This window comes from Perissodus microlepis, chromosome 5, assembly GCF_051167445.1.
Source record: "Perissodus microlepis isolate ML-2025 ecotype Zambia chromosome 5, ASM5116744v1, whole genome shotgun sequence".
Taxonomy (NCBI): domain Eukaryota; kingdom Metazoa; phylum Chordata; class Actinopteri; order Cichliformes; family Cichlidae; genus Perissodus; species Perissodus microlepis.
Window position 1 is genome coordinate 16,278,741 of NC_140465.1, and position 25,845 is coordinate 16,304,585.

Below are 25,845 nucleotides of genomic sequence, written 5' to 3' on the forward strand. Positions count from 1 at the left end.
AATCTTAACCTTTCAGGTAAAGATTGCTTATATCAACTTTCTCAACCACTGCTATGTGGACACTGAGGTTGAAATGAAGGAGATCTACACCTCCAACCACATGTGGAAACTCTTTGAGAACTTCCTAGTTGACATTTGCAGAGTAAGAAACCCCATATTTATTTCAATAACGACATAAAAGCTATATTAAAGGAAAAAATAAAACAACAAACAAGCTAAAAGACAAAATGTGGTATTTCTGTTGTTTAGGTGTGCAACAACACAAGTGACCGTAAGCACGCAGACACTATTCTTGAACGCTATGTGACAGAGACAGTCATGGGCATTGTGACCACCTTCTTCAGCTCACCTTTTTCTGACCAGAGCACCAGCCTGCAGGTAACCTGTTACAATAATGCAAAGGGGTTAAAAAAAAAAAAAAAAGCTTTTACAGTAGCTATAAATATGCTAATGTCAATATCAGCCCTGGTATACTTCAACATTTTGAAAATAACAGTAACGTGTAGAGTTCATGTAAATCTAACTGCCTAGACTATCTTTTAGGAACTAGGTATTACCTGCTAACTTTAAGCCTAATAGCAAACAGTTTGTCCTTATGTGGCCATCAGAATAAATATAAGTATAAAATATACTGTATGACTGTTGCTTCATATATTTTATACCAATAGCCTGAGTCTCTCTTGCAAAAGCACAATTATGGGAAAATGCTAAGACACTGCTTCCGTAAGTGGTAAACTCAGCGTTTCCTCAGAGTTCCCGAGAACTGTGTCTGCTGAGTAACAATATTTGGAGTGGTTAGGTTGGGTTGTTGGCACCATGTTTCCTCTCTCTTCCCACTTCTGTTTTCAGCATGTTAGTCAACTTCTGGTAGAGGTAATCGGGTATTGCAAGATCAGAGATGGCCAGTAGTTATTTACAATAATCTTGGTTAATGAATCATTTTTTCTTCTTTTCCTTCATAGGGTTTAAAAACTGTTTATAGAAAAAGTTTATTAAAGGTAAAAAAAAAAACCTTGATACAGTGTTTATCTGAGTAATCACCCTTAGCCAGTGATGAAACATCTGGGTGTAGTCGATTTCCGCATGACAGCACCTTCATCGACAGGGATCATTAAATGGTTGATGAGCACAAAAATGATATGAATCATAAGCTATGGTTTCACCGCCTACCCGGCTGAACATCTGTGAGATTTTGGACCATCGTACTAGATAATGCTTTCCACTGCCATCATTAAATCTAATGAAATAACTTCAAAGAATAGCATTCATTGCTCGAGTAGTGTTTCAGAGAGCTAACGAAGGCACATTTAAGCTGCTCTTGTGGCACAATGTTGGCCTAACCCCTTACTATATCTTGGTTTGCTATTTAATTTGTCACCTGCTGTATGTTTTCTGTGCTCGTCAGGCTTCTCTTTTGGGGAAAATATTTCAGGTATCGGTTACAATTTAAATAAGGGCACAGAAGATCTGGGTGCTAAGATTTATTTTTTTTTAATAATATGAAAGATTTTCACAGGTGCGTTTTGGGCAAAGGTCTGCTTGATGGGTTAGCAGTAGCAACTGACCACAATAGCATGCAGGGATTAGCACAGTAATATCACAGCAGCTCAGGTACAGCACTGTGTGCGTGTGAGACACATCTATCAGAAAACTTCAATCAAGAATAAACTACAGTTTCACTTGTTTTTCTCTTATTCTTCTTATTTTTTTTTTACCCAGACCAGGCAACCAGTTTTTGTGCAGCTGCTGCAGGCTGTCTTCAGGGCCTATCACTGCAACTGGTTGATGCCAGTGCAGAAGGGCCATGTTGAGAGCTGTATCAAAGTGCTCTCTGATGTTGGTAAGACCAAGGTCTTGCTCAAAATCAGTCCATCATATTCAAAAGGTTTAACAGTTTATATTAATCCAAAAGCGATTTGACACTAATGTTGTATGCCTTTCTGAATCCACCAGCCAAAGGCAGAGCAATAGCCATACCTGTGGACCTGGACAACCAGGTGAACAACCTGTTTGTGAAATCCAATAACATCGTTCAGAAGACAGCCATGAGCTGGAGGCTTACTGCTCGCAACGCTGCACGCAGAGACTCTATAGTGACCGCGTCAAGGGATTACAGGAATATCATAGAGAGGCTGCAGGTTAGGTTTGTTTGAGTTTGCGCTGCTTTATGTCTCTTTATTGCACAAAAACCTTCAGGGTGTTGCTTTATCTGTAACATAGGACATCGTGTCCGCTCTCGAAGACCGTCTTCGTCCACTGGTCCAGGCTGAGTTGTCCGTTCTGGTGGATGTGCTGCATCGGCCTGAGCTGCTCTTCCCTGAGAACACAGACTCGCGCAAGAAGTGCGAGAGCGGAGGATTTATATGCAAGTAAGGAATGCTGCGATCGATGAAATTTACAATTAAAACGTAAAGGCCCTCATTGGGATTGAGACTAAAGCTCTAATGTTCATTTGCAGGCTGATCAAACATACCAAGCAGCTGCTGGAGGAAAATGAGGAGAGACTGTGCATTAAAGTTTTGCAAACGCTTCGGGAGATGATGACTAAGGACAGAGGTTATGGAGAGAAGGTAGGAGATGCTGCAAAGCACAGGCATATTGTATTTCTATGGGGAGATGATTCACTTCACTGTAGGCGGTATGACTGTACATTTTTTACATTGTATATACTTTATTGTATCAACGCAGGTTTAGAATAAAAGATGTTGATAGTTTCTTGCTATTTTTTATGTCTTTTAAAGTGCCGGGTTTAAAAAAAAAAAAAAAAAAGAAACTTTTCAGCAACTAAGTTTCATTCGTTTTAACTAAAAGTGAAGCACAAAACTCTTAAAATGATGCATTTTTAAAAGGCAAGTCCTCACACAAAAACAGCAATCTGATACAATGTTTACTATGATTTTATATATGAAAATGATTTTGATGTCATCAAATCTTTTGCGTAGTTATATAGAGTTTACACTATATACACACATACTGCATCACACATACCCCAACCATTTTTTTGAAGGGATTTGGCTTGTCCTTGGTTTTCAGTTAAACAGGGGTGGTCACTGCTGTGTGAGACTGTACTAATTATACTCACTTTTCCTAATATCCATGCAAAAATACTGCACATGGATATGGCACTGTATCTGTGCTCCTGAATTAGATTTTTGTATTCAGCAGTCGTAACTCACTTAACTAACATGACATGCTTTATCATTGACCTCTGCCTTAACTTCCTGCTTCCTGCATTGTTATCTAACCCCTGAAACCCTCTGTTCTCTTTCAGCTCAGGGCCTTTGATGATGAGATGGATATGCCTAAGGTTGTTTCTCTTTATCTTCCATTCATGCCCTTGTTTCCCAGAGCATCTGTTACATCTGTGAAACTATATTAGCTGTACTTTAACATTAGCCTACTGTAGCAGCTGCTTTGGCTGTGTTGTAGTTAGTGGGGGTTTGGGCACAGCTGGTGACAAACAGTCATAGACCAATTCTGTCTTAAACACCTGCTGCATTGTCTGCTATAAAACGGTGTGTAGATCAACTGAAAACGTGAGAAAAAGAGAGGCTGGGAGATGTGTTCTGTTGCTGACTGCAGGTTGCTCAACTGAGCTTCCATTTTCCAAGGTAGTCACTTACTGGTTGGGCTATGTGCCAGTGCTATATTTGTATCCACTCAGTGTCCTTGCACTGTACATGACTTTCTGCCAAAGTGTTGGTTGAAAGTCATTTTTGCACACATTTACTGTATTCAGGTAAAGTTAAGGGAGTTATCTTTTTATGTAATAAACTGCAGCCCTGTGAAAAGCGGGGTCAAGAAGTTCTATTTTGATATAGATTAGCTACAAGGGAAGACTATAGAAATAACACAATTTTACAGAAACTGAAATCATCTTTAAGATTAACAGACTGATGCAACAGAAATACTGATAAGAGACTAACAAAAAAACTGAATAGACATGAGAGTGCAGAATGCAATGACCATATGACAAACACCACACAAAAAACCCCAAACACTAAAAAGCTGATGATAATATAAAGATTAATGTATTAAAACCATGAGAAATCCCATTGCTTAATTTCCTCTCACTCTGTTCTCATGAAGATTATTCATTGCCCTTTCCTTTTTATATTTTTATATTCCTTTGGGAAGGGGGGCTGGGTGTCTCCCCAGTATCTCCTGCTCCAATAGGGGGCGCTGTGACTGTGTGCGTGCTCTGTATATGCGCCTATTAATGAACGTGTTGGGCTGTGAAGGGCTGAGGCAGTCACTGAGGCTGTGTCCTAGTTTTCCTTGCTTGCGAGCTGCACGATTCCTGGGTGCCTGCCAACTCTGGGCTGAGGTTACATAAGAACCAGGCTTTTTTTTTTCCTGGAACTCAGCCCCGCCGCTGATGTGTGACCTTCAGCAGTAATTGCCAATAAAAGTGTTGAGGAGCTGTTTATCCACAGGGCAGTTGTGTGCGCACGCATACATGTGCATGTGCACACCTGTGGGGGGGGGGGGAGTGAGGTGGGGGTGGGGGCTGTATGAGTTTCTCTCATGTGCTGCATCTCTGTCTGGCTGTCTACACGTGAAAAGCTGCTCCTGTGTAAGAGTGGCAGGAAAGTGGAAACCCGTGCCGATCTTCATATTTCTTCTCACCTCTTTCCCCCTTTTGGCCCCATTAAATCATTGAGACACAATTCCTTAACTGCTCCAAATACCCCCCCTCCCACTTCCACTCGCACCTTTTCTCACATGGATGCAAACACACACCCGCTCTGTGTAAACGTAATGAAGTTGGCTGTGAATGTTTGCGTAGGTGTGATATGAAAGTGCGTAGCTGGCTCTTGTCTCTTCTGTTGATCTTTGAGCAAAGCAGAATAGCATTATATATGGTATAGAAGAAGGATACATGTTTGTGCGTTTGTGTTTAACAGGAAACAGAGTTTATGTGGGTCACATGAAGTCGATTTATGCAGCAGTGTCTGCAAAGTATTATGGAGGCATTTTTTGAAATGGAGAAATGGAAACAGAGACGGTCCGAGGTATATTTCTGACCTCGCTGATGTGTGCGTACTATCCCATTGCTAATAGTCACCGAGATGAATATCAGCTAAATTCATTGCTCTTTGACTGTCAGAGTTATGTAAGAGCCAGAGGAATTCAGGATACACAGTGTTAGGCTTTCTACTCTCAGGCTTCACCTGCCCTGATGTGTGTGCGTGTGTGTGGTCTAGTCAAAGCAGTTATGCAAGCCTTCCATGTTGGAAAATAAGGCTTGTATCATCCCTTTCAGTGCGCTGTTTCTTCCTGTGGCTTGCAAGAGTAATCTTGCTTTTTTGACTTGCTTTATTTATATCTACTTAACACATTTTCTCACAGCAGGTTTTTCCATCTCTGGTCAAGACAGAAATTTGTTTTACAGCTCTGGTATAGAAGTGGGTCAGCTACAATGTAAATGACAGAGCACAGCCTTTTAATTTAAGTCTGCTCTACCGTCTGCCCATAACAAGCAGTCGAGTGGTAAACCCCAGTTTTCATGTCATTCACCGCTGGTTTAAACATGACTCAGCCTCCACCTGCAAAGATATGTTTATTTATGCACTGTCAGAGAAAAAAGAAAACACACACACGTAAATTAGAATGAGTTTTTTGGTACGCGCATGTGTGTCCGCATACTTTCTTCCTTTTATGTTCAACTGAGAGGTGTGAGACTGATCGAGGGGTTTGCCCTGGGGAGATTCCAGTTTGGTGGAATATACTGTAGTTTGGGCGGATGTGGCAGACGTGAGGGGTTAGCCTGTGGTCTTTGTGGTGAGGTCGGGGGATGGTGAGCAGCATATATCTACTCTGATCAGCGTTTTGCATTGTGGTTTGATGTAGTGACAGGGAAAACATGTCGATAGACTTGTGAAAGATGCTGATCCTCCAGCGTGTGCATGCGTAGCCCCCAACCTGATGCTGAACTCTGTTATATCTGCTGCTGGGATCAGCTGTTGTGTTTGTCAAAAAGGCTTAACACTGAGAACCCAAGCCACATGTCATATCACACCTCGCTCGATAATACTCTTCATATGAAATAAGTGTTGCAATGAGCAGAAGGCATAAGCTTTTTGATCATCATCAGAAGTGCTGGAAACATTAGAATCAGTAGATTTCATAGGTCATAGCTGCTGCTTATGCACAGATAATCATTTTAAAACCTGCAAGTTTCAGGCTAGACTTAATTGTGTCGCTTTTTGATGCCATGTGCTAAAATCCCACTATTTGCGTTTCAGCTATTCCAAAGAACTCATGAGTATATTCTGTGTTTTCCCTTTCTTCTTTTCTTGCTGTGTCTCCATCTGTCACTTTTTCTTTCTTGCTCTGTCTCATTGTGCTTTTTCACCCCCACCCACACGCACACACCAACAAACAAAATGCATATCTCACTTTCCTGTTAAGAAACATGTTAGAACACATTAGAACGGTCACATAACTGAAAACAGTTCTGCTTTTTATTCTGGTTTGGGGAGATATTCTTAACTGTGAAGATGTTATGTTTAAGAGTAAAGAGTTAGAAACCTGTATTTTTTTTAAGGGCATATATATATATATATATATATATATGCTATTTTAATATATTTTTTTTACTACAGGTCCAGTGTTAACTATGCCACATCAGGTATACTCAGGGTGTTCTTTAGCCTCCTCCTTTACTGCTCGACATTCATGTTAGCAATTTTTGCGTATCTTTGAATACTTGCAGAGCTTTTGATGACACAAAAATGTATGCAAAAGCCTTAATAAGTAAGTAGAAAAGTGTTGTGAATTCACTTGCTTCTGTACAAGGGTGAAATTAATATGCTTGGGCCTTTTATAGTAATCAGATTTCAATTATCTAAGAGGCTTTTATTAATACTTTTCCACCTACATCCACAAAATTTTCTGCAAGAGTTCTATTCATCTCTTTAGTAGAACACCAGCTACTTGTTGGACTTTTTCTGTCATTTATCTGTAGTTCAGATTAACTTACCATCATGGGATGCCTTTCACTTTGCCCAACTAGATGCCTCGTTCTTATCGAGAAAAGTTGTCAGTTTTGCACATTTAAGTCGAGGTGGAGCTTTTGGTCTCTTCAGCAGCAATTTTACAATCACATGAATGACATGAATTACATGAATGTCTTGGTTCTGGGTTCCACGGGCTGGCTGGGGCCTTCCTGTGTGGATTTTACATGTCTTTTCCTGTGCTTGTATGGGTAAGTCAAAGTTGCTGGTTTTAAAAACATTTTAAACTATTTTTAATGTAAAGTTGTGTTCAGAAGTTTATGACCATGGACATAAATAGCGTAGTAGTTTTGGCCTTTTAATGATTTCTTTTAACTGTTTTTTTTCCAGGGTGGAATCATTGTACAGCATATATCTTTCATAACTTTTAAATATTGAATCCACCTGTCTGAATCTATTTTGGTTCAGCTGTAATCCACACAGGATCAAAAGTGCATACAGGCTTGATAGTGGTGCGCAAGGTTATACAGTATGTTTTAACTGCACAAGGTCTGTTAACTTCTCATATGCAATCCTCCTTTATTACAGTCGGTAGCTTGTTGACAGCACTCATCGGATTGACACATACTGAGAACAATGGGAAAGCCCAAAGACCTCAGTGAAGATCTAAGAAGGAGAACTGAACATTTACACAAGTTGAGTAGGTCAGATTCCAAGATCATCAGTTCAAACAATTGTGTTTAAAAAAGTATGTAAAATTTTAAATGTATTGAACATTTCAAGATAAACATCACAAAGTGCTTCATAACAAAATTCTAGAACATGAAAACAAAAGTTAACAAGTATTAGTTGCTATTTGAAAGAGACAATGCACTTATTCGATGTGTCACCACTTTGCTGAGGTCTGGGAAAAGTCCCAAAATGTTACCCTCAGATGGGTGGAAATTGGTTTGGATGTTCAGAAACAACCCAGTAACCACCAAGGCTCAAGCCTGACATGAACTGGAAACTGCTGGAACATCAGTGTCACTGTCCACAGTGACACTGATGTTCCACTGATGTTTTACATCACCGTGGACTGAGAGGGTGCCAACCAAGAAAGAAGCCCCTGCTCCAAAATCGACCCCTTCAAGCTTGACTAAAATTTGCAGCTGCCCACATTGATGAGACAAAGAAAAGGTTTTATGGTTAGATAATGACAAGAGATATGCCCGCTGGAGTAAAAGTGAGGCTTTCAAAACTAAGAACACTGTACTGTCATGTATGGTGGCAGTAGCATCATGCTCTGGGTCTGTTTTGCTACCAGTGGTACTGGTAGATTGCTCAACCTCCAAATAGCTAGACAGTAAAACTTGGACACAACTGTGTATTTCAACAGGAAAATGATCCCACAAACTAATCAAAACAGGTTTTGGAAAGGAAAAATAAGCTAACATTAAGCTTCTGGAAAAAGCCTTCCCAAAGCCTGACCTCAACCCTATTGAAAGTTTGTATTCTACATTTAAAAGCCTGGTCTATGCCAGGAAACCAACGACTTTAAATGAACCCTTTGAATTCTGCCAAGAAAACATATGCCCAAAGCTTGTTGATGACTACCAAAAGCATCTGGTCGAGGTGCAACTTGCTAGAAACATTTAATCAATCAAGAGGAGTGTATGTGAGTATCTGAGCAAACCTCTGATCATCATACTCTTGAGTTCAGCTTCAGCTCACATGAATACATGAAAACATACTCATAGCATGTTTCTGTTTTTTTATTAATTCTGTCTCTGCCTTTCACTGGTTTTCTTGTTGCCCACTGTGTTTTTGGTAACAGATGGCTTCTGCAAGCATCTCTGTGTCATTGGTTTAGTGGCCTGGTTTCTTTTAGAGTGATTATGTAACTCTAACCTCATCGCCCCTCTCCTGTCTTTTCCCCTGTCTTGCCCTCTTACACTGTCCTTTTACATAACAATGTATGCACAGCAGTAGCTTATTCTGGTTGAATTTTTCCCCGGTGAACAGAAGAATTATATAGAAGTACTGAATTTTAATATTAATCTGATCTGAACTGCCACTGTTTTGGTTCTGCCAGTAGGACTTTAGGAATTGAAAAAAGGAACACACTGCATCTCTATATTACTGGAGTGGATCATTGCACTTTTTGTCATGTCCTACTCATAGCATAGTTCAAGTTCGTTTTAGGAGAGGAGCACGGTGGGGGGAGTCTAAGTTATTAAAATGATAATTGTATATTTTGGAGAACAGTCCAGTAACAGACTTGTGACACTGCAATTCAACCAACCAAGAAGTCCTTATACTTCATGCAGCAAGCCAACAATAAGCCTTAGGAACTGTAGGGTTTTCAATGGCATCTAGGGTGCATATGAACATTAAAAAAGTTATACACCATCAGGGATTGTAGCATCTAGTCCTTTTACTGAATCAGAATAAAGTAATTACTTCCCTTATTGAAGGCAATAATGGAAAAGGGAAAATATATACATAAGTGACCTCATGCATATATTTTTTTATGAGTTGATTTCAAGCTAAATTGAAGTTTCAACTGTCTGAGTAAGTGAAATCAGACTTTCAGATTTACTGGCTCTTTCACAGGAAATCCTGCATTGAGTTACTGTCCATAACTCAGAAAGGAAATACTATCTGCGGAAGCAAAGTGGAAATTTTAAAGTTGAAAGTAACGTTCTTTTGACTCATACAGTTTTTACAGAAAGAGTACTGTAGACCTTGTCTCTGTCACTCCTTCAGACGATGATCAAAATGGTCAGCATGAATGTTTTCAAAAAGCAAAATGTTTTTTATCCTTCATTGGGGCATGTGCTCATTTAAAACAAACTTAAAAAACATACTTGGATTTTTTTTATTTAGACAGAGCTACACTTTTTTATAGTTTACTTTTGTCATTCTTTAAGCTATGATAGGTTCAGCTGCAGAGTTTTCATATTTAAAAAGAAAAGCCATATGAGAAAATGAAATTGGTCTCCCAACTCAATAGTGAAAAACCATATTATCCAGCAGGATGGACTATACTTTTAAAAAACTTGATGGCTCATTTGAAAAGTTACAATATTGTTTGTTTGTTTTTCAGACTAGGCTAAAGTGCATATCCTCAGTTTTAGGCTGGTTGCCCTTTTTCACCACTGAAAGAACTGTTTGAGGGGAAATGGCCATTTATACACATGGTATCCAAGTTGCAAAAATCCAAAATCAGTTGGACAGTTGACCAATAAATGTTTAATGGAAAGTTGGTTTCTGACTAAACGACTTCTTTAGTCTTGGTCTCTGAGTCACTTGGATGAGTGACAAAAAGTTTCTCCCACTGAAAACGCTACATCCAGATGAAAAGAATCAATTTTTTGGATTTCCTTACCTGGATCCTTGATCATGCATCAAAACTTTTTGACTAAGAGTTAAGATCTGGCATTTAAACTCAAATAGAGCAGGCTGTTTGTATGAAGAGCACATACAACTGAAGATTTAAAAATGAACAAACTTGGTCAGAGTTCTCAATAATAGCTGTGTTGCATCAATTCAGAAGAAAATAGCTGTGAATAGAAAAACAAAGTAGAAAAAGAAAGGAAATAGCAAACAAGCAGGTATGCAAGAAGCGCAATTCTGCTGAAAAACGCACGTTATGACTGATTCTCTGGATGTAGGCGTTGATGTTTTGTGGTCAAAACTGAAGAGAAGACATGACAATAATCTGCAAAGGATTCACTACAAGATGCTTCCCATAAGCCTCACAAAACAGGTCTGGTTACGGGTAAATAAATGTGAAGCCTAAGCTGTTGTGGCTCTAAATAAAACCTGTGCACTGGTATTTATTTGTTTTTTGTTTGGGGTTTTTTGCTGAAAAAAGCAATAGGCCAACAGAGAGGTAGACAGAAACATCCTGCAGACTCAGATTTGGCCAAATAAGCAAAAGGTCACCGGACAAGATTTCATCATTTTGGCGATTGGCTGAGTCTTTTATCTGATCTCAGTCCTACTGGGCATGTGTTTCACTACCCAAAGACCGCATATGAAATACCAAAAGCAAGAGTTTAAGTGAAGCAGTAAAGACTTGGAGGGCATCATCCTCAAGGAAGATAAAAAAAAAAACAAAACAAGACTGATAAAGTTTAGAATGATAACCTTTATTAAAATTATTCTATTTTCAATAGCGTTCTAGGCTGATATAGGCAGCATTAACCTAGCATGTTTTTCAAAGCCGGGGGTGTATTTGAACAGAACGTTATGGTTCATTGATTCAGTGGTTTTGTTTAACTTCATGCGTAAGTGTCTAAACACCTTTGAACCTTTAATCTCTGAGCCCAATGTGTGAAAAAGGTTACATTTTTGTTTGTGCAGGGAATTCAGAAAATGAACAAAACATCCACTGGAGAATTTCAACACAGTCACCGCAGTACACATCTCCTATCACAGCTCTCCTAAACGTAGCCGTAATGTTTCCTCGGTTTCTGACCTACCAGTAAAAGCATAGCAACTCACACCGAGCAGACCTTTGCATGGCCACTTGAAACAGCTGAATAGGTACAAGATGTGGTAATTAACCTGACAATTGCCTTCTCTGTGCTGCATGAATACTAACCCTGTGTTTGTATTTGTTCAACCACTATGCGCACACTACTCACTGCACGCAGCAGCTGGATAACAACCAGCCTGAGAAGTTGGTGGAGGACCAAAAGAGGGTAGGTACTTTTTAAGAGCATGGCAACCTAACTGAAAACCCCAACACTAGACAGATTCATACTGAGATTTACATGTAAAGCAGTCATGCATATAGAATGAAAAATTCCCACTTTGTGACCTGATTCTTTTTGCCTTCTAGGTTTATGAGAACTCTTCTTTTAGTGTTTTAAGTAACACCCAAGTGATCAGTCGTGGTGATTGTGTAACTGATGAAGGAAAACATGTTTTTCCTCTGCATTCTCTCTCTAATGGTGTTTATGACAAAGCAGAGACTTTACAGAACCTCAGGCACGTCTGTGTCTAATCAGTATTTTTAGAGGCCGCCACTGATGGGTTCATCAATATATAGGACTAATCTCCTAGAGAAAAACATTTTTCACACAGGTTTAATCACTGACCATTCATCCAATCATTAAATATGTGTAACAAGATATCCTGACTCCTGGCATCTTGCATGTAGTTATTACCAAATAAGCAGTGAAGGTTTTATTACCTCCAAAGTATGTTACAGAGAAACTCCTGTTTTACTTTTTGGAAGAATTTTTCAACAGCAAAAATGTTGAAGTAAAAAATAGTAGAGGTAAAACTTACAGGAAGATGGATGAAACTTATTTTAGCGCAAAATTTGGATCTTTTTCATTTCCCGATAACCATTGAAATTAATATTGATTTAGATAATGCTTCAAAAAGTTTGTGCCTGCTGCTTAATAGTGGCGAGTGGCAAGACTTTGTTATAGAGTTTCTTTGTATTGACAGTTTAGATAACATCCTGTTCAAAATGCCATAAAGGTTTGGCTCATGCCTCACAACTCTAGAGATCAGGGAATAATTTTCTGACTCCATCTGATTGTGCTTTGCCGTTAAGCACGATGCATACCATTGATTAACCTCCAACCAATGAACAATGAGAATAGTGTTCCCCGCACCTCCTACATGAAGTAATCCTGACCTCTGGAGCATAACTATGGCAGCGGAGCTTACATAACTCCTCCGTCGTCTATCAAGGACCACCCACAGTTGACAATGATTTGCACATAATTGCACACAAACACAAAAAAACCCTTCTCTTTCATTTCCTTCACTTTATCCCATGGGAGGTCTGTCAGGTAGCTATGGGCTGCGGTTTCCATGACAACGCCAAAGTCGTGCTGCTGACTGCTCGACAGAGGATGAGTCACAGTGTGGGAGGGCTGGCCCCAGGTCTGTCTAAGTGAAAATCAGGACCTCACATTGTCACTACACAGAGTCACTGCTGCGATGAGACCCATAACAATATTGTAATGTAGGCGGTAAATATCAGAAAGTTGATCCTATACCTAAAAGTTTGTCCAGCACGGAATTTTAGGAATTTTTCTTTTATTAGAGATTTAATTTACTCTTTATTTAACTTGTCTTTAGTCTGTATTACTCTGAGGCTGCGTTTTCTTGCAGTCTTCACAGAGAAAAGAAATGTACAATGCATCATTAATGATGCACGTTATCCCGTTACACAAGCTGTTCTTTATTTCTCTCTCTCCCGCCACAGACATCACATCATTACGTCCTTCTCTGTCTTCTCTTGCAGGGCGAGGCGCTGAGACAGATTCTGGTGAATCGTTACTATGGCAACTTCCATAGGAGTGGTGGGCGGAGGGACAGCCTGACGTCATTTGGCAATGGCCCCCTCGGTCAGGTTGGACCGGGCAAAAGCCAATCAGGTGGGACGCAACGACGATTGTTACTCAACCAGCACAGAAGTTTGTTGTTCATTCTTTTCAGTGGTGTTTTCTTCCTGCATGAAAGGCCAAGGAAACCCATCTTTCAGTATCTCTAATAGACCTGGTGTCTGTGTGAAGCATTTACCAAACGCATGCTGCTGAAGAGGAGGGTGATTGTACTGCCAAACATGACTACAACTACTATTATTTAAGATCAAAGTCTAGATGAACCTTTTGCAATTTTTTTTCCTGCCTCTGAAGTTGTAGTGTGGCAACCCTCTTTTGGGGTTGTTATATAAGGATGGGGCTTTATCTGTCTGGCCCTGAGCTGGTTATCAGCTCCTGAGTCAGGCTGTGAACTGCCCTTTGAGCATGCAGAGCAAAATATTCTTATCACTACCTGATAACATTGCTACTTTTTTATTATCTGCAGTCAAAATACTAAAGCAATGTGTGTATTTTCTTCTTCTGTTTTTTGAGCGATTGGTTGATTTTTGCCATGTTTGATGTAAGACATTTTATCATAATATAGATTCGGGGGACACACGGACACTGTGCTGGTGTCGGTACAATGTGCTGTGAGTCTGTTAACCTAATAATCTGAACACTTTGTATCTGCTGTGGCAAGAATGCTACTGAACAATAATAATAATAGACAAAAGAGGACACAAAATATCAACAGAAAATAAATGCAATTAAGATTTAAAAAAAGGCAATTACAGTAAAAACCACAAAAAAACAACTGTTTTGACAGTTGATTTAAAGGACATCACTGATTCACTAAGCCTTGTGATAAGTAGCTCAGATGTTTGTACAAAAGCTCTTTCAACAGGAGTCAAGAACAGAGATGATTAAAGTTGTACCCAGGTCTCCATCTTTCCCTTTTGTGCCAACATTTTGGCAAACTTCCAGTCAGCAGGAAGTAAACCCATCCCCTCCATGATCCACTTTTTACTGTTGCTAGGTGACAAGCTGCTACTTCCTGTGAAAACAGACTTTGCACCTGTTGCAGAAACAAGAGCCACACTGAGATTCCATATGTAGCCTGAAGCTTGGGCCTCAAGGGGGGATGTACAGGCAAAGGCTTGTACAATGAATCACACCACTGGACAGTTGCACTGCACAGGTGGTCAGTAAAGGATTGATAGCACGGCATGTTTGGGACCTGTTTAAGTTCATCTTTTTGGACTCTTTAACAAAGAAAAAAGTTTGTATATTTTGCAGTGAAAAACTAAGTACACCCCATGATTCAGTAACTTTTACCACCTTTAGCAGCAATAACTTCAGCAATAACTCAGTTCATTGAGATTCATGGGTGCTTGTTTTTGCACAGCTCTGTCAAGATCACATCACAGCATTTCACTCTGGTTGAGGTCTGGACTTTGATTGCTGTGCTTTGGGGTCAATGTCCTGTTGCATGACCTAGTTTCAGCCAAGCTTTAGGTGTCTAAGCGATGGCCTTGTATTTGACTGACTTAGTGACTGCAACGTGCCCGGGTCCTCTATCTACAAAACAAGCCCAAATCATCACCCCTCCACCACCATGCTGATAGTTAGTGTTTGTGTGGTTGATTGTGCTGACATGCTGTGTTTGGTTTTCTCCAAATTTGACACTTCGCGTTATTACCAAACATCTCCACTTTGGCATTATTGCCAAAGTGGAATGGCATCATTATCTGTCCAAAGGCCATTATTAAAGAAGTTATGGTTTGCTCAGATATATACCTAAACCATGCTGCCTTGTTATTTTTAAATAAAAGAGGGTTTTTTCCCGGCATCTTTTCTTCTTCTTCAAAAAAGGAACTTTCTTCAGTCTTTTTCTGCTTATACTGTCGTGAACTTTAACACTTAACATATTAACTGAGGTCTGCAGAGTCTGCGATGTACCTCTTGGGATTTTTGCAATTTCTCTGCCTTTTGCACTGTATGACCTTGGCATGAATTTTGAATTTCCACCACTGGGAAGATTGTGCCATTGTGTTTACACACACCTGTATATGCCAGACTAGCAAACTGCTAAAACCTCTGATTTGACAGTGGTGGTCACACTTTCTGATGACTCACAGCATTATTAAAGCAACAAAAAGTTTTGAGCACATTATTTTTCTTATTTAATTTTAACTGTGTATGTATACTGTCGGGTCCATAAATATTTGGAAAACAGCAAATTTTTTAGAGCTTTGTCTCTGTAAACAACCACAGGTTATGTGATGGAAGTGAAGACTTTCACCTTAAAGGGATTTAACCAAAATATGGCATCAACTTAATAGAAATTATATAGTCCTCCATTTTCAACTGTCAAAAGTAATTTGACAGTTGACTCACAAACAGATTAGTGGCCAGGTGAGGAATGTTCCTTCATTATTCCATGATGAGGGAACATGCCTCTGTATAAAAGCAGAGTTGATTCCAAGTCTTGAAATTGAATTTGGTAGTACATTTGGTGATACATTGATGCAAATGGAGAAACCATCGTTAGGTTAAAAAAAGCTAAATAAACCCATCAAAGAGAGAGGAAATCATTTTGTGATGACCAAATCACCAATATGCAACACCAAAAGATTTAAAGGACCACTGAAGACAAAGAAAACTGCAGCATTATTGCTTGGTTAAGAAAAAACATCTGCACAACCACTAGCTACATGAGGAATACTCTCACAGAGCTGCATGCTGAGTGAACGTCCTTACACACAGGCAGGTTGTCAAAATCCACAATCAGGAGTCTTCTTCGTGAATGGCAATACAGTAAGTTGCAAACTACTGGTTACACTTAAGAACAGGAAGACCAGAACACATGTAAAATTGCACTGTTTGTTCATGATCCAAAGCACACCACATGATCTCTCAAATATTGTGTGGGCAGAGAATGAGTATCTATGGCTGCAAGTACAGTAAGTTCACCAGTGTTTTAGGCAAAGAAATGTTCTTCAGTGGCCAAGTCAGTCACCTGATGTCCACCCAACAGAGCGTCTCTTCAGTTACTGAAGGCAGAAAAACCCCAAAACAAGCAGCAACTGAAGTCATTGACTTCCTTTGATTTCCATTAAAGTATTAAAAACTAAAACTGAAAATTTATTTAAATTCACACATGACTGCAATTACTGAACAAATACTACAATACTTGAACACTGCAACTCACTTGCATATTAATTGTTTGATTTAAAGTGCACTGTACTGGTGTAAAGATGAAAAAAAGTCCAAATACTTAATCTCACTATATGTTTTAATTGAACTATAAATTTACTAAGAGCAAACTGTTGTTTTTCTGTTATTATCTCCAGATGATTTAATAAGCTGTTAAATGGTTATAGTTGTAGTTCCCATTTATTTGCAGGAAATTTTCCAAAATAAACCAGATTAGAATGAAAAATTAACGCCACATGTCTGATATAGCCTGTTCTGAATTGTCCCATTGCCTCATCTCGGTCTTTAGGTGGATTAGGGGGACATGGGGGCCTGAGTCGTGGGGAAATGAGCCTGGCAGAGGTACAGTGTCATCTGGACAAAGAAGGAGCCTCTGACCTGGTTATTGACCTCATCATGAACACCACGAGCGACCGAGTCTTCCAAGAAAGCATCCTCTTAGCTATTGCGCTGCTGGAGGGTGGAAACACCACCATCCAGGTCAGTTAACCAAACATTTCAACCTTAAGAATATGGACTTGTGTCTGTTGTCTACTGTGAAACAACTGATTTGCGTATAAATCTGCATCTCACTTTAAAAATTATACACTTTACACTGATCGTATTGGAGCAGATCATATTTAAAGAACACTGTGTAATTGAGGGAATTTTTCATCACTAGACAATCTTCAGTAAGTGGGTCAGTGTGCCACCATAGCTGCACATGTACATTACTGCGGCACCTCCCCCTCACGTCTAGCCCTATATAACTTAGCTGGGAGACCAGACTAGCTGCTAATAATGTCAGTAGTAGACCTAAAGTAGACTTTGGATCAAAAATGTTCATGTGTTTCTGTTGTGAAATTCTTAGGTGTGTATTGGGTAGTTTAAATAAACTCTCCTCCTTTTGGGTTCAGCCCGAGCTGCTCTGAACTCTGTTTCCCCCACCGTCCATTCTTCCTATGTCTGTTGTTCTGTCAGTGGATCCCCATTTTTCTGTTTGTGTGTCCGTCTACGTTGTGTAAGCAAGGAGCTTGCATAATCAGATTAGAGGAAGCCACTGTTTCAGAGATAATGCATTGGCTTCCCACGGCTGCTGCAGAGCCACGTCACGTGATCCGTCTGTGTTACATAAGGTCTGTGTGAATGAACAATGAGGAATGTCTCAGCCTTCAAAACATTCCAGCCTCGCTCCCTTGCGTTCTCTTGCCGGCCCAAACTGGGTCACGCTGGGCCTCCGGAACTGGGGCAGTGGGGAGAGAGGGCGGAGGAAACACAGAGGGGACTGAGGAGAAACTGGAGCTCCTCTTACCCTCGCATTCTTAAGTTTGTTCTGGAAAGGGAGATTTATTTGCAGGGAAAGCTATCCTGCAGTGCTAGAACTGCACCATACAGTGCAAATATTTATGTTCTTTTACTTACTGGATGGCTTATAAAGGAAGCCTGAGATAAAAGCCTCGTTTCATCTCTATAAATACAACAATGATGATTGTGACTGACAGCTTAAAGCTTGAATTTGAGATCAGGCGTTTCTTTTGTTCTCTCTCGTCTCTTCAAGAAAGCACGCCATGGGAAATATAAGTGGGGTTGTGTGACTGACGTGCTGAGCTGAGCACCTGTTGGATCTTGGGTGTCTTGTACTCACGTAACACCGTTAACTATTTACTCATGGCCTACATAGTGCACAGAAATAAACCACACAGAATAACCCAGCTGCATGCTCAGTTAAGTCACTTACACATGCAGGCTGTTTGCTGTCATGCAAGGCCAATGCACGGATCCACTAGAGGTTATATTTTACATTCAGGCTCTTGCACTCCTTTGCTCCTATATTTCAGTCACGTAGCGGCTTTTTATCTTTCTTTTTTCTTTTTTTTCTTGCTACAGCTATGAGAGATCTCCGACAGCTGTAAATTCTGTTGTTACATGACAACTTTTAACATTTTAGTCGTCAGCCATCTGGCTTCTAACTGCATGGTGTGCTGCTCCGTTTCCCTCCAAAGCCCTTGATGTGCAGGTGTGCTAAACCAGAGTAGTGAGTCTAAAAAAAGAAAAAAAATGTGAATGCAGAGGTGGCGAATTTCAAGGAAGAAGGAAGAAACTGAGGAACGGGGAAAAGGTCTCGAAAGAGCGTAGAGTAGAGAGGAGCAGCAGCAGTTCCATTTGGTTTACATGTGGCGCTGCCTGACATGAGAGGGAGGGTGAAAGGAAAAGGGAGCGCGAGTATAAATAGCTGTTACATAACATCCCTTTGTTGATGCCAAGTGGCGGAACGGAAGGAGAGAAGGGAAAGCGCTATGACCTTGTTTTTCAGTGTTGTCCGCCCCCACCCCGTCCTGCTCTTCTCTGTCTCTTTCCACTTAGGGTTTGCCTCCATAGATACAGACAGACTCTGTGTTTACCCAACACTGCAGGGGCCCGTGACATCTTCGTCCCTCTCATCTATCCTCCTTCGTTACTATCACCGTGTTCTCTCCTTGCCTTGACCACCATGTGTTACTTCATCCGTAACGTCATCTCTCCATTATGCCAGTCTTCCTCCTGCTTTTCAAGCGCCATCAAAACACAGATGGTGTCTTGATACAGCAGCACAGATTTCGTAAACCAATGTGTGAGGACTGGCGTCCAAATGCTACACAATGTAACAACGTGGTTAGATGTGAAAGTACAGGTTTTCACTTCTGATTGTTGTCACATACGTTTTCTGAAGAAATCAGAAGAGGAAAGCTTTGCTGTGGTGTTTTTCTTTACTGTGGTGTCCCTTACTTGTGCGCACGTCCTTGTTTCAGTGAGTCACTCAATTTGGTTCAGTTCCTAGGAACTGGTGTTTTAAAAAAAACAAAACAAATACTCAGTTAGCTCTCAGGTGAAAAAGAAATGATGCTGGGAAAAAGAAAAGAACGCTCTGGCATGCCCAGTACATTCACCTCCACTGTCGCTATCGCAGCGAATGGCAATAACTCAGTTTAACCTGATTCACCTTATCAAATACTGTAGCTCAGCACTGGTGCTAGTCTTGCTAGGCCTGAATGTAAATGACTAAACATAGTATCTCCAACATAGGATATTTTACTTGAATGACAGGCTGTGAAAATGATTGATGATTACATAAGGATAAAGCTGAGAGAGAATACTGTATTGCAGAGCATGTGTGATATGTGGGTGTGTCCTCTCTGAACTGGCATGTGCCTATGGTGGAGACAGCTGACCCACTTTTGTGAGTGTAAAAGTCAGTAGGCGTATTAGCGTATGTGCTTTCCAGCCTGCGTGTGCTGGTACTGTACGAGCATGTGTGTGTGTGTCTGTTTGAGTTATGTAATGGTAGGGGTGAGAGAGTGCTGGTGAGTGCTCTCCTGTGTTTGCTCTGGTTTAATCACTGTGTGTTATCCTACCACCGCTCCTCATGCCTCACCCTTTGCACCCTGCCTTCCTCCCCCCTCCCTCCCCCACCCGCCCTGCAGGCCCACGCTTTAGCCGGCTGATGGAGGGCAGTTATATGAACAAAAAAAGACGGACAGGCATGACCATTACTGTCCCCTCAACCCTTCCCTCCTCAGGCATGCTGTGATGTGTGAGCAGTGAGTGGGCTGCCAGTGTTGTAGCTAATGCCCGTCTCTGTACTCCTCACTTTGTCATCAACTTGTTTATTGCATGATGGCCTTGGTTGGTAGGTCTCCCCTCCCCATGCTGCTGTCTCCTTGTTCCTAAGTTGGCAGAGTGTGTACGTGCAGGAGTGCTGCTGCTCAGTGGTGGAGGGCCAGGGTGGGGCACGAGGCTCGAGAATCTGCTTTGGGGCACAGTCACACAGTTATGTCATTGTTTCTTTAAAGGAAACTAGGCTGTAAAACCGGCGTATCCCTTCATTGAGTCATTAATAAGCCAGATAAATTCTCACTTTGGCTCCTTAATTGGTTTGTCACTATTTTTACTTTTGAATGAAAAATTTAGCACAGCGAGCCTATTAAAAATTAAATTGCATCGCATGCAACTGCCGCAGTACAAACACATTTAATGTCCTTGGAGGAGCAGAAACAAAGCTTGCTTTGTCTATTTTTGCTTAACATTTTCCATGTGACTATCATTTACTGTATTTGTTTTCTTAACTAGCCCAGTTCTACATCTAACCTGAAAAGACCATATGGTTATGTAACAAACTTTGAGAGCTGGCCTAGATACCACATCTGATAAGATTTTCTCCCTCCCTATCACTCGCTCTTGTTTCCCCTCTCTCGATCATAGGTTCTTTCCCCTCCTTTTTGCCCCTTTTTCCCACTTCTTGGTGTCTATCTTTTGCCTCAAGCTTTTTTTTTTTCTCACAACTTCCCACCATCTCCATTTCTGTATCTGTGTAAGTAGGCCAGGCTTCTCCCTTTCATGTAATTTTTTTCACCCTTTTAGTGTGGCAAAGCTGCTTTGGCTCGTCGAAGCCGTTCCATAGACTGTGCTGCTAACAGCTCTTACATAATCAAAACAACAGACCTGTGGGTTGGGACACAGTGTATACATCGGGCATGGAAGTGTCCTAATTCTGTGTGACCTCATTCCACAGCCATAGCTGCAGCGATTTAATCCTCACATCACTGTAAAATTAGACCTGCTTCATTAGAGTTTATAATATTTTTTTGAATAAAGATTGGTTTTCCTATAAAGAAGAGTTTTCTGATATAAAGTAACGATTTGTTGTTTGTTTTTTACTGTAAGCCGAGACAGTGTGCTAATTTGTTAAGAAAAAGTTTGACCGTTTATTTGTTTTCTTTCTTTCTATTTTATCTCTTAAATTTTCTACTATTTTTTTTTTATTAGCTTGTTTTGTTTAAACATTACACCAAAGATATTAAATTTTCCCGTGGTATAACCTCCATACTATATACAATGAGGGAAAAAACTCTTTGATCCACTGCTGAATTTTTTTTATGGTCGTTTTAATAAAGAGAGATGAAACATCAACCAAAAATCAAGAAAACCACATACACATACATAGAAGTTACAAATATATTTGCATGTCATTGATCGAAGTAAGTATTTCATCCCCGATAACCAAGCCAGAATTCCGATTCCCACAGATTACAGCCAATCAATTACAGATGCTCCTGATCTCAACTCCATATGTGTGTAAAGCACACCTGTCCAGAGAATCACTTTCTTCCATTTGAACCTGTCAACCATCATGGGCGTGTCCAAAGAGCTTTCAGAGGATGTCAGGGGCAAGACTGATCTGAGCAAAGCTAGAATGGGCTACAAGACCATCAGCAATAAGTTGGGAGAAAGTGCTGTTGCTTTGGCATTAACTGGACCTGCCATGTTTAGAGGAATGAAATGCTGGGTATCACCCAAAGAACACCATCCCCACAAGCATGGAGGTCGAAATATTATGCTTTGGGGTTGTTTTTCTGCTAAGGGTACAGGATGACTTCACCACATAAGGGGCCAGTGGACGGGGCCATGTGTCATAAAATCTTGGACAGGAACCTCCTTCTCTCAGCCACAACACTGAAGATGGGTTGTGGATGGCTCATCCAGCATGACAAATATACCCCACATATGCCAAGGCAACAAAGTAGTGTCTAAAGTAGAAGCACATTAAGGATAATGAGTGGCATAGCCTATCTTCAGACCTCAGCCCTGTAGAAAATCTGTGCAGAGAGCTCAAGCTTTGAGTTCTCAAGCAACAGCCAAAAAACCTAAGGGTTTTAGAGAGTTTCTGTAAAGAGGAGTGGGCCAAAGGTGTGCAAACCTGGTGACCAACTAAAACAATCATCTTAGCGTTGTGCTTGCCAACAAGGGTTTCTCCACCAACTGCTAAGTCATGTTTTGCATTGGGCTCAAATGTGTTTTTTCCGGATTTTCGGTTGATATTCTAACTCCATTAAAACTACCATAAAAATCAGAAACTGTTCATTTCTTTGTATGTGAGCAAACTTACAAATTCAGCAGGCGATCAAATAATTATTTCCCCACTATATATGATAATCTTATCAGCATAGTAGCAGATTGCTTTTCTGTTGATCAACTGCTCTTATTCCGGTTTTTCATATTGCAGGTGAGCGTCAACACATTCGGCAAAGAATTTGACACCACTGAATGTTTGTTTCCATTTTACAATGACACAGCATGTACCGTGGTTTTGGAATAATTCCAGTTTGCTCTTCTTTCTCTGTCTCCAGCGCTCATTCTTTTGCCGTCTGACAGAAGACAAAAAATCTGAAAAGTTCTTCCGTGTCTTTTATGACCGCATGAAGTCAGCCCAGCTCGAGATCAAAGCCACGGTGACAGTAAATACAAGCGACCTGGGAAACAGGAAAAGAGACGATGACAGCCAGGACAAAGAGCCCCCTGTTCGCAAAAAAGGTCAGAGGTCACCTGTAGGGTTGTTAACACTAAACAACGCCCAGTTTGAAAACTGCTGATTTCATGTTTATTTCTAAATTTAAAATAGGAAAAAAAAATTTTTGAAGGTTCTTTTAGTTGTGACTCAGTTTATAGTACGAGTTCTATGTCTCTATATAGCAAAAGACCCAGCTGTGGTGATGACAGAAGATGTGAAAGAGCAGCTATTAGAGGCCTCGTCTGCCACAAAGAAAGCCTTTAACTCTTATCGGCGAGAAGCTGACCCTGAGGACCACTTCACCTCAGCAGATGGTCAGCCCAGCACGGGGGACAAGAACCAGGATGAAGGAGAGATGAGTTTTGTGATTGTTATCATGCAGCCTATCCTTCGCTTTCTCCAGCTACTTTGTGAGAATCACAACCGTGACCTACAGGTGGGTCAGACTGAGCGTCGCAAATTTAGTTTTACAGATTTACTTTAGAGTGAGTCCAATTGTACTTCCTTTTAATATTAAACTGAAGCCTTTAGAGTCCAGACACAATTTCCAATGGTTTTTATTACCAGTGCCAATAGCTTTGTATGTCTTTGTAAAGTATCTTTATTTGCAGAGATATCAGGGCTTCAAGTTTCTTCTATTCAGAGAGCCTCACATGTATTTCTTTTCCACTGAGCTTGTAAAGCAGAGATTTTCTGTTACTAAGCTCTTGAGTCTTGAGGATTCAGGCTCTGTTTAATCAGTTTTAGTTTCTACTGATGTATCTGCAGAGGATGTTGGTTCTTGGTAGCTCTTTGCGTCAAAGCTTGTTTAGAGACTTGAACAGTACCACTAATTGTACTTCCCTCCCCCAAGATCCCTCAAGATGTACAAAATGAGATTTTATCAACTGTTTACTCATATGCAGGTTTCTAAAAAGACCATTATTTTGATCGAATAATTGTATTTTCATGTATAGATATTTGCTTACCTGCTTGTTAATATATGCCATGTTGTTATGCAAAAACAGACGTCCACTAGCATGCACGAGCTGTTCCTTGGACATTTCACTCTTGAATTTGATGTTGTTTACATGCTGGTTAACTGCGTGAAACCTTCACTGTTTTTTTCCTAGAACTTCCTTCGTTGCCAAAACAACAAAAACAACTACAACCTTGTGTGTGAGACGCTTCAGTTTCTAGACTGTATCTGTGGCAGCACCACAGGCGGTCTCGGTCTGCTCGGACTATACATCAATGAGAAGAATGTTGCTCTCATCAACCAAACACTGGAGAGTCTAACAGAGTACTGCCAAGGCCCTTGCCATGAAAACCAGGTACAAAAGACACTGAACGGTGAAGGAAGTTATAACTCCTTCACCACTATTTTTTTTAATACAGTTATTCCTTTCTCCCCCAGAATTGCATTGCCACTCATGAGTCCAATGGCATTGATATCATTATTGCCCTGATTCTTAATGACATTAACCCACTTGGGAAGAAGCGGATGGACCTGGTTTTAGAGCTCAAGGTAAGTTGAGCCAGATCTCACTTTTACTTTAAGACTAGAGTTTAAAAAATGAGGGGAAAAACGCTGTAGTTTCCTTTCACAGCAGTAACACCAATAGGCTTGATGTGAAAGAGCAGGAAATTCACCCGTCTGAGCTAGCTCTTCTGCATACCTGCCAAGAAAAATAGCAGCAGTCTATTTTCCTAGAGCACCAGGTTTTCCGCCTGCTTTACTTCGATGAAGAAACTGTAGTTCTTATCTTTTCCAATTCTGACTCTCAGAACAATGCATCTAAGCTGCTGCTCGCCATCATGGAAAGCCGTCATGACAGTGAGAATGCTGAGAGGATCTTGTACAATATGAGGCCTAAAGAGCTGGTGAGAACCTGTTGTTGTCCATCTTGTCATTGAGTCCTGAGCTGCTATTTCTACATCAAATGCAAAATCTACTCAGCTATAACCTTGTTTTTGTTAGTACATAACAACAATTTGATGTTACCCTGTAAAAATACTAGGGTGTGTTATATATATATATATATATGTGTATGTGTGTGTCTGCAGGTGGAAGTGATAAAGAAAGCCTATCTGCAGGGGGAGGTTGAGTTTGAAAACTCAAAGGAGGAGGAGGATAACGGAGAAGAAGAGGAACATGATGCTGCTTCACCCCGAAATGTTGGACACAACATCTATATCTTAGCTCACCAGGTGTCTTATTTATCTCTTTTTTAGAATCTGTATATGCTGTATCTTAGAAACATGCATTTTCCTTTTGTTGTCCCTTGTAACCAACTCACTTGCTACCTGTGTGTCCTTTATACAGTTGGCACGTCATAATAAAGAGCTGTCCTTGATGTTAAAGCCAGGAGTGTCTAGTGGAGAGGGGGATGAGGCCTTGGAGTTCTATGCCAAACACACTGCTCAGATAGAGGTCATAATGCATAACCCCTGTCACAGAATGTGAATCTGAACATGTTTTCTGTCACAAATTGTGGGCTTCCCTCGGAGGTGACTGTGAGTCTCTCTCTGCAGATTGTGCGTCAGGACCGCACCATGGAGGAGATAGTTTTCCCTGTACCCAACATCTGTGAGTTCCTAACTTCAGAGTCAAAGCTCCGGGTGTACTACACCACAGAGAGAGATGAGCAAGGCAGCAAGATCAATGACTTCTTCCTTCGAGCAGAGGACCTCTTTAATGAGATGAACTGGCAGAAGAAACTCAGAGGTGAGTTTGTCTTCTGTATGTGTGTGCGTGTGCGTGTGCGTGTGCGAACAACAGTCTATCAAGATGCTCCCCTGACTGTTTTGACGGAGAGTAACTACAGGTGGAGAAGGTGAGAGTCTGTGTACTAAAACAGGTACTGAAACATGTGGCAACACGCCCCTGTTGTTTTCTAATGGCAAGTATAACTTCCGTGTATTTTTTTTCTGGGAATACTGTGCTTCATGGATGCTCTGTTGGGTGTTTTACTTTCTTTTTTTCCACAAACATGCAGGTCATGTGAAAGGGGAAACTCCAACTTAGCCATAGTTCTAAATGTGTTTTTTTTTTTATGTGTATTTAAGT

At 40.6% G+C, this 25,845-nt stretch overlaps 1 protein-coding gene across 4 annotated transcripts in view; it reads left to right on the forward strand.

Annotated features, from left to right (window-relative positions):
• The window catches only part of LOC146386981 (inositol 1,4,5-trisphosphate-gated calcium channel ITPR1), a 71,826-nt gene that overhangs the window by 30,509 nt on the left and 15,472 nt on the right, over nt 1–25,845 (forward strand). The window contains exons 33-50 of one of the 4 annotated variants that reach the window (XM_084928254.1): nt 17–142; nt 250–378; nt 1,720–1,840; nt 1,954–2,138; nt 2,221–2,369; nt 2,459–2,570; nt 3,272–3,310; nt 11,603–11,650; nt 13,216–13,348; nt 16,782–16,972; nt 22,636–22,819; nt 22,979–23,232; nt 23,909–24,109; nt 24,193–24,303; nt 24,564–24,659; nt 24,843–24,986; nt 25,102–25,209; nt 25,311–25,503. In XM_084928254.1, the coding sequence (XP_084784380.1) occupies nt 17–142; nt 250–378; nt 1,720–1,840; nt 1,954–2,138; nt 2,221–2,369; nt 2,459–2,570; nt 3,272–3,310; nt 11,603–11,650; nt 13,216–13,348; nt 16,782–16,972; nt 22,636–22,819; nt 22,979–23,232; nt 23,909–24,109; nt 24,193–24,303; nt 24,564–24,659; nt 24,843–24,986; nt 25,102–25,209; nt 25,311–25,503 (2,524 nt within the window). The remainder of the gene's footprint in view (nt 1–16; nt 143–249; nt 379–1,719; nt 1,841–1,953; nt 2,139–2,220; nt 2,370–2,458; nt 2,571–3,271; nt 3,311–11,602; nt 11,651–13,215; nt 13,349–16,781; nt 16,973–22,635; nt 22,820–22,978; nt 23,233–23,908; nt 24,110–24,192; nt 24,304–24,563; nt 24,660–24,842; nt 24,987–25,101; nt 25,210–25,310; nt 25,504–25,845) is intronic. The other 3 variants (XM_084928258.1, XM_084928256.1, XM_084928257.1) reach the window with 3 other exon arrangements.